Source organism: Pavona decussata, unplaced genomic scaffold, assembly GCF_977016875.1.
Source record: "Pavona decussata unplaced genomic scaffold, jaPavDecu1.1 SCAFFOLD_300, whole genome shotgun sequence".
NCBI lineage: Eukaryota > Metazoa > Cnidaria > Anthozoa > Scleractinia > Agariciidae > Pavona > Pavona decussata.
The window spans coordinates 3,677,493-3,686,686 of NW_028145697.1; the positions used below are offsets into that span (position 1 = coordinate 3,677,493).

The 9,194-nt window shown below is 39.4% G+C and overlaps 1 protein-coding gene across 1 annotated transcript; it reads right to left on the bottom strand.

Moving 5' to 3' along the window:
- Positions 1–4,528: 4,528 nt before the first annotated feature.
- Positions 4,529–6,772, bottom strand: LOC146454695 (uncharacterized). Its single transcript, XM_085095109.1, has 2 exons — positions 6,013–6,772; positions 4,529–5,754 (listed from the first exon to the last, which is right to left on the bottom strand). The coding sequence occupies exons 1-2, from the start codon at positions 6,354–6,356 to the stop codon at positions 5,313–5,315; spliced, it is 786 nt and encodes a 261-aa protein (XP_084951235.1). The 5' UTR covers positions 6,357–6,772; the 3' UTR covers positions 4,529–5,312.
- Positions 6,773–9,194: the final 2,422 nt, after the last annotated feature.

Below are 9,194 nucleotides of genomic sequence, written 5' to 3' on the forward strand. Positions count from 1 at the left end.
ATTGATGGGCTATCCGTGTATGCGACATGTTGACCACAAGCTTACGATACGAACTGTTTTGTAATCAAGCTTACAACTTGTCGTGCATGGCACGTAAAATGTCGCGGGATTTTGAAACATGTTTTAGAAACCTAGTACGACAATCGTAGGCGTAGGCGATGTTGAATGACAACGATTTGCCTGACGCGAGCGGCGCGCGCTACGAAAATCGCATGCAACAGTCGTAAACAAATTAAGAATTGGTTCATGCTTAGCGTGCGTATATCGAGTTATGAATGCACGCGGGAAGTTTGGAGAACACGAGAGAAGCGTAAGAGTTGCTCGAGGCGTAGCCGAGAGCAACTCTAGCTTTTTGAGTGCTCTCCAAACTTCCCAAGTGCATCCATAACTCGATATACGCACAGCTAAAAGCATGAACCAATTCTTTTATAACATAGTGAAAATAAAGTAAATGATTCCTAGAAAACAGGTTTTTTCCCTGATTAATTACAACATTCTCTGTACAAAAAAAAAGGTGAAAGTGGTTTCTCACATCGGTTTAATCTAAACGTTTTATTAAACTTCGACAAGCTCCTATAAATATACATTTTTATAGTGTTGTCTCTCTGTAAAAGTTTTTTAATAACACAGTGCGCGCATGCTTCCCCCATCTGACTTGCACACGTCATCGGATGGACGCACGGCCGTGCGTATGTTGAGAAATGTACCATGATGGCGCCAATAGGAATTAGATTAGGATGCACGCGTGCTATGTTATAAAGTTGCCTAAATAATGATGTGTTCACAAGACACTTCTGATAACTGGTATGTTTCACCACTAGTGAAGCGGACGAATTCATAGGCTTTGGAGGGCTGCTGCTTTCAAGATTGGTCACGTTCTCAAATCCAGAAACCTGGTTGTTATGGTCTGTTTATGGTGTCAACAAGTAAGTGTTCGAGGATAACCTCAGTTTCCCGTTCCATGCCAACATTCGTTTTCAAGCAAAACCAAAAATGCCCGTCTTATGTGTCCCAAAACAAAGCTATAAAACATACATCTTTGCCTTCAATTCGTTAACTCAAAATCTCATTTTGAAAACAAAATTCCCTTAAGACAGCTATACCTTAATGTCTCGACTAAGCAGATTGTCACCAAGTTTGCCTCTCACGCCTACAGTGAGTTGAACATCAGCGTCGTTGATTAAAGCCACCTTTGAAAGCTGTGATTTTCTCTTTGGTGCCCGAAAGGTATTCTGGGTAATTCGGATATTACCGTGCGAAATGAAGTCCCACCATCTCAATTTTGTAACTCACGCCAGAATAAAATAGGACCATCTGGTCCTTCTGGCAAAATATCACACCCATTGTGTTCTTTGAAAGTCAAATCTCGCCCAAATTGCTCTGGTAGGTCAAAAAATTCATCCACATAACCGCCACAGAGACAACTTCACCATGATTTCATAGGAACACTTTTGGCGTCCCAATCGCTGTGAAATTCTCTCTCACCCCTGATTTAGTTCAGAGATTTGCCTCTATCAATTCCAGCTTAATGATGCCAGCCTGGGAGCTTCTGCGGTGGCAAATGGCTCGAAAACACACTTATAAACCAATTACTTACGGATTGAAGCTTGTATGAATTGGTGACGTCACAAAAGAACATGAGTCCTCTGTATTGTAGAGCAACAGTACATTTCAAAGGAGACATTCATATAGGACAACTAAATCCCTTTTGGTCATCTGCATCCAGAAAATTGCCCAAAGAGTCCAAGGAATTTTCTAGTTAAGGAGTTAAATTACAAAATTTCTTGCAAGTGAGGGAAGGTACGTTTTTAACTGAGGGGGAAGGCTGGGGGAGTTTTCATTTTTTCCCGAAATATTTCGCGGACCTACCCTTTTCCATACCTGTTAAACTCAAAACCTTCCCTTCCAAAAAACTGTGATCCCTATCTGTTTTTCACCTGTTCATCTGTTTTGCAACCGAAAGAGAGAAAAAAAAACATACAACTGCAGACATAAAAGTAATTCTTTCTTTTCTTCTTGTGTGAAGACGTCATATCAGAACTAAAATTTCTGCCACAGAATTTTTTACGCAATCCATTCTAGATAACAGCTTCAAAGATTATTCTATTTTTCCCTCAATGGCTGAAAACCATGAGCTAATTTCTATGAGAACTTAAAAATAGAGAATATTGTGCAGTAAACTCGTGCGCTGATTGGTTGATAACCGTGCAACAATACAATCAACCACAGGGACCGCGACTATATTTATTGTACATATCGATCCCTAAGAAAGCCTTATACGAGCCCGTTACGCGTCAGGTGATATTTCATCCGCAGGTAGATAGCATTACGTGGTTTAACCATCATCTAGTGGTTTGATAGCATTTATTAGATTGACATCATGACTACTGAGTACCAAAGAATGCACCTGAAGAAGCCTACACAAGTCTACACAGCCCTACACAGGTACACTTTACACAGACATATACAACTGTACACAGCCTTACACAAGCCTAAGTTAAGGGGGGACTAATTTAACTATCATATTGTTTCCATGGAAAGTTCCTAATCGTCATATCTTGGAAACCCTGACTTCCACGGAGCAGTTGTTTGAACAAACAATTTTCGAGTCATAACCTTATTTGGCAAGTCACATCATCAGAATAAAAAGAAGCCTAAAATTCAAACGGCGCACACGTGTGAAAATTGAAAATAGTGAAGATAGTTAAAGAACGCCAGGGAAATTTGAATTTTTATGGAGTTATGACGTAACAAGAAGGCTGGAACGTCTCAGACTTAAAAATCCGAATTTTACCTCCTTTTTATTCGAGTTTTTAGGGATTTTTCTCTCCGCCTCGCCGGTTAGGCACTGGCAATAGTTAATGCATGTTGTAACGATTTTTAAAACCTATATTTTCAGCCTCATACATTTCACCAATAAAGCGCCATAAAACACTGCAAAACAGAGTATCATAAAATACCATCCCTCAAAATCCCCTAGCAACAACGCTTATTTTGTAGTAAAGGTAGTCCCCTGTCCAAATGAAATCAAATGTTAGTTTGTTAAATTCGTCTGTAAAATGTTCCGGAGTTTCCAAAACACTACAGACAAATATAAGCTTGCACAGAGCTAAGGTTTTGACTTTTTTGTAGTTTGCTAATGAATTGTAACATATCAAACCACTACGTACCTACTCTCATCAACCAAGCCTAATTAGCAAAGAGCATTCATTGATTGTGGGCATACCGCCAGAAGTACTAACAGTACTAACTTCAATTTGTCAGTAACCTTAACTTGCTCGGAGATCCTTTTCGCCCCAGTCTAACCTGTCGGCTTTAGTCATGCAGTCACGGTAGCTGGAATTAAGGTCAAAAGATGGCTCCTCTGTGCCTTGATTGTGCTATTGTCACCGGTAGCTGATACCCTCAAATAGCGTTTCATTTTCATGGGGAAAATAATTCATGAATCAATAATGCAAAAAATATATATTTTCGGATAAAATTTAACGATATTTTTGCTGACCATTCACGGTGGCCAGCAAGACGATCGAGGTGCACTCTTTTTATACAAGAACGTCTAATTTTGAGGCTGGAGTCGAACGTTCTTATTAGTTTTGGCAATTTGAGCCTGAAAAGTTCTTAAGATGTTCTTAGTTTTCTGTTATAGTATTTCAACAAATCTCTGCGGACGTGACTAAGACACCTATTATCGGTTAATTGGCAATATAGCCTGAATTTTTACCTGTATTATTTTATCCGTATTTATACTGTTCATTTTAAAAACATTAAGTCGTAACAAAAATGTTCTTAACTGACTCTTAGCCTTGGTAATGTTCTTAGTATGTTCTTAAATTTTAGTTAATCTCAGCCTCGACGTTCTAATAACAAAGGTTCTTACAAAAAAGAGTGTAGGTCGGCAATACCGTGTGACGCTCATTTCCACAACGAACAATGTGCAAAACAACTAAAGCAAAATAGAAGGCTCCAAGATATCAGTCTGGAGAAAAAATGCTGACCGCAAATACGGCCCAGAACCCTCTTTTAGGACCCCTTTCAGTAAGCAAAAACTGCTGAATCTTCGCCGCGGTTCAGCTCTCGGAAATTGGTGAAGACTACTAGTCTGCGTTGGTATTATTACAAAACATTACGACAAAACGCTTGGACCAGGACCTCCCTGACTTCGTTGCGCCCTTTGGATTTTTTACCCCGTCAATCATTTATTACGCTGCCGTTCAACGTGCGCCAAGGTAAATAAATTTAAATTGAATCTGTCTAGCCGGCAAACGTCACGCCGTCTCGAATGACACTTGCGGCATAAAATCTCAATAGCCAATACACGCAAATTGGTTTACAGAGCCTTATCTTTATTTTCCAATCGCTGGAGAACCTGAACGGCATTTATAGGGCTCAATAGTGATAGGAAACCGAGATACCACAAAGGTCGCGCAAGCCAGCTGCTTGAACTCTGTTCTTCGAAACACAATCAAACTAGAACAAAACTTGATTTCTCATGAATTGCGAAACGAAAGCCGGAATAAACGAACTCCGCTGACGTTTTAATGCCTTTTTATTTGCAAAATTCGCAGCTTCCAATATGATAAGCATTTTAATATCGCGTCATGTGACAACAAAAGTGAGCCAAATGAGGGCGGAAAAAATCCTGTTTAATTTACTTTTATACAGTTAAACTTTGTTAAGAATGAGTCTTAATGCTAAGAATTGTACAAATTTTTCTGTCAGTTGCCCTTTAGGCTAGAAAGTTAATCAAAACAAAAGTTTATTAATTTACTAGCTTTGCCATACCACAGAAATTACAAAAATGTATATATTATAGTTAATCAGTTTAGTCAGAATTCACGGCCTTTAGACCCAGTCAGTCACCTGTACGTCAAGTTCCAGTATTAGATATATAGTATGAAGTATTCATCATTATATCTTATTGTACAATAAAATTATCATGACTAGTTGCTAGAAAATGTTTCAAGTACAGTGACATTTCACCAGTAGCACTACGTGCTTTAAGCCAACTGGTTTGATTTTTAATGGTGTCTGAAACGACTGAATGAGACTCTCCCCCGCATTCGAGCGTAGAAATATAAGCCAAGTTAGGATGTTTCAAAGAAAAAAAACCGTGCTCGAAAGTCTACAATAGCTCTTTCGTGTGTCAGATCTCTTTCCCAGTGTTACTGAGTCTACGATAGCTCTTTCCCAGTGTTAGAAAGTCTGCAATTGCTCCTTCTTGTGTAGCTCTTCAGTTCCTCAGTGTTAGACTGAGTTTACAATAGCTCTTTCTTCTGTAGCTCTCTCCTCAGTATTAGAAGGGCTCCAATAGACTACAATAGCTCGGCTTTCTTATCCTTTGTTAGCAGGCGGCGTGCGTCAAGGATGACTTGACTCTTTCGATTTGAGCCGAGCGGTCGCAGGCTGGAATGGTGATGTGGTTGGACTTTACTTCTTAAAATCACAGTTTTAAAAGCTTCATAGAAGTCTTTTTTGAAGAACGTATATAGAATAGGATTAATGATCGAGGCCAGATATCTGATGATTAGAAATGCATGCGAACACTGAAGCAGAACTGCGTCCGCTCTTTTGCTGATGGTAAACCAACGATTGTGGAAGATACTCAATACATACCACGGAAACCAGCACACGACATTAACAAATGCCATCAGTGCAAAGATGATCAGACATCGTTTAACGTTGACCACAATACCACCATGGATGGCGGAGTCTCTCCTGCTGCTTTCCATATTTAGTGTCCCTCGCCTGATCGTTCTGAACATAACAAATTGAGAATAAATAATAAAAACGTATGGCAAAAGAAAGACGAAAACTATGCAGAATATAATGTGACCTGTTTGAATTTTCAACGCCACGTCTATAGCGTCTTTCTCAGAGTTTAAGAATGTTCGAAACCACACAAAAGGCAGAAACGCGATCAAAATGGCAGCCAGCCATATAAGAACTATAATTTTCATGGATGATTTCTTTGTCATTTGTCGATGACGAAACGGGCGAGCGATTGATAAATACCTCTCCACTGTCACGGCAAAGACGTGATAAACAGCAAGGACAACTACCATGTTATTCAGAACAACCACGAAAAATCCTAGAAAAATCCCATGTGGAGGAGGAAAGAGTTCAGTCATCACGACAACGGACAGCGGAATGTTGATTAATCCAGTCATGAAATCGCAAACCGCCAGACTGAACAGCAAATAATTCGTCGGTGACTTCCTGAGTCGTTTCTCTTTCGTGAATAATAAAAACACGACGCTGTTCACGACAATAATCGAGGCAGCAATCGGTAGCAGTTCAGCAATGACTTGCCTTTTCGATGTCGAATATTCTGACCTTGGGTTCGTTATATTTTCCATAACAAGCTTGGTATGTTGCTCGATTCTTTATCTTGTCTCAGCTATTTATAGGAGATGAATGAAAACTCCAGTGCCTGATCCTAAGCCGTGCCGTATTTTGTGCGCTGAAAAGAACTGTGAACAATTTTAATCATACTTGAAATCGAATCACGCTGTACGAGAGCCCACGATCACGAGCACTTGACATGCTTCCGCGGTTAGCCCACGTGAAACAAATGCCATAAATTTTTCATGGAAGCTACAGCTCTGCTTCAGAACTTCCGTCAGCGCTTCTTAGAGAAAGAGGAATCAACAGGTAGTATCGGTTTCCCATCAAAATTTCCGCCGTTTTTGGAAGAATTACTTGAATATTGTGGTATAAAATTCGATGACCAAATATTCAAATCTTCAATCGTCATTCCTTTGGAAACAGTATTTTAATACCCTATCAGACAATGTAATCTACTTATCACAAAATCCACGGGGCTATTAAAATACTGAACTGACAACAGTTTATTTTTGATACAAAAGTTATCAATAGTCGTGTGTGTCATTTGTCAGAATTTTTACTTAGTTTGAAACAAATCACCATTTGTTCGAGATTTTGTTATGAAAAGAAGAATAATTTAGCGTCTGATACCCTATCGAACTTCACTGTTTGATACGGTCATGGTATATTAATTTTCTGTTGCCGTGACTTTCGCTTGTCAACAAACTTAATTGCGTGCTAATTTCAATTTGAAAAGATCGAGATTTTTCGAGAGGACAGGAAAAGAGGGAATTATTCAACACCCACTTCCGGCCCGTGCAGGTACACAAAGCAGGCGACTGGAACGTCTGAACAGCGAATAGTTCAGTTTAGTTCAGTTCAGTTTATTGTTTTCCCATAAATTATACAAATGCAAAAATTATTTGTTATTAGTGATGAGTAGTAGTTGCAAATTGTGGAAATCAGTAGAGAGGAACAGTCGTGAATAGGAATGAATAATCAGGGAATAGTGACGAATAGTCAGAAAATAGCGGGATAACCACCCATTGCTAATTGAGAGCCTCAAGGTCGTTTTCAGAGCATCTTAGCGATATAAGTGGGCGTTTTAAATTCAATAAGCGTTCCCGACTTTGCGAAGGATTTTTCGGATTAACCAGCGGAAGCTGAAGGCTGAAGGCTGATAGCGGAAGGCTGAAGGCTATAGGCTGTCTCCTGAGGATAGGTAACACAAAGAGAGCGCAAGAAAATCGCTGGGAAGGTAGGTTATAGTGGCCTAGGGCCCGGTTCGGCTCGAAAGCCAATTAATGCTAATTGATGATTAAAAGTTAAGCAAGGTTTTCTGATCTCGCCCATTAAAAATGGTTTTTGAAAGCTAATTGTAAGCTCATGCTAAAGACAAGTCAAAACTGAGGGACAAAATCTTTGGCAGCACCTTTAATGATGAGTTATGAAACTAGAATCAAAATTCACGTTAATCCAGGGTTAGTTTAATCGGGCTTTGAACAACTGGCCCCGTAGGCCTGTAGCTATTGCAGTGTTGCGGCAAACGACACAGTTTCCCCGGTAAAACCATTATTTGATTCGTGTGGCGTTCGATGAAAGTATTTTTCACGAAAAAGTGTTAAGTCAGTTGACTTCTTAGACCTCTTGATGGAATAATTTAGTAAAAACTTTCAGAAAATAGTTAAACACATTTTATCGCATACAAAGTTTTTTCGGTGATCATCGAGCAAGCCTTGGTCGCGTTTGTGTCACATGAAGTGATTTTTTCCCATTGGACCTGAGCCATTTGTTTCAGCAACTTCGAAGATGCCAACCATTGCGATTTGCGAGCAATTGCGTTTGTTGTCTTTTTCACTTCAGAAAATTGTGCTAAAACTGTTTTTAGGAAGCAGTTTTTGAGCAATTAAATTATTACAATCTGGTTGTTTCACTGTGACGTTGAGCTAGTCCAAGCTAATATGTTTTCAAAAGTCTTCGTTTGCATTCAAGGCGAAAACGTAGCAAATAATTTGTCCGCACACTTTTGTATCATTTTTTCCTGTTTATTTCCTGTTTATACCGTTTTTGTTTGAAAATGAATATTGTTTTATCTGCTTTGAAAAAATGATTTAGCGTTTCGTGAGACCCTGCTTTCACCCGTCCACACACAAACCCCGGCGAGTTTTTCAAACGATGTGTTTTTTTACCCATCTACACTAAAGAAACGATGCATTTTCGAAAGTCTCCAGATCTGAAAGTTCGATCGTTATAGCCCGGTCAGGGCCGTGAATTAACACACCTAAATACCATCAGGGATTTCTTCGTTCCATCGGTATTGGCATGCTGAAATGGTATAAAATATAAAAATAATCAAAAGTTACTGGACAGTTTTGGACTGAAAAGAATATACTGGAACTACTGCGACTCTTCTTCATTACTTTTTACTGTTCTTTTCCCACTATTCATCGACACCATTCGCGATAATTCGGAACTATTGGTTACCCTTCGCAATTATTCGTCACTACTCGTCAATATTCGCCACTGTTCGTCACAGTTCGATTACTATTCGGAACTATTGGTTACCCTTCGCAATTATTCGTCACTACTCGTCAATATTCGCCACTGTTCGTCATTGTTCGATTACTATTCGGAACTATTGGTTACCCTTCGCAATTATTCGTCACTACTCGTCAATATTCGCCACTGTTCGTCACTGTTCGATTACTATTCGGAACTATTGGTTACCCTTCGCAATTATTCGTCACTACTCGTCAATATTCGCCACTGTTCGTCATTGTTCGATTACTATTCGGAACTATTGGTTATCCTTCGCAATTATTCGTCACTACTCGTCAATATTCGCCACTGTTCGTCATTGTTCGATTACT

What these genes read in the sequence shown, in the direction of transcription:
- LOC146454695 (XM_085095109.1), bottom strand. Translation starts at nt 6,356, where the DNA reads ATGGAAAATATAACGAACCCAAGGTCAGAATATTCGACATCGAAAAGG. An exon ending in TTTGCCGTGACAGTGGAGAG is followed by an intron (nt 5,755 to 6,012) that starts GTATTTATCAAT and finishes TGTTATGTTCAG; the next exon opens with AACGATCAGGCGAGGGACAC.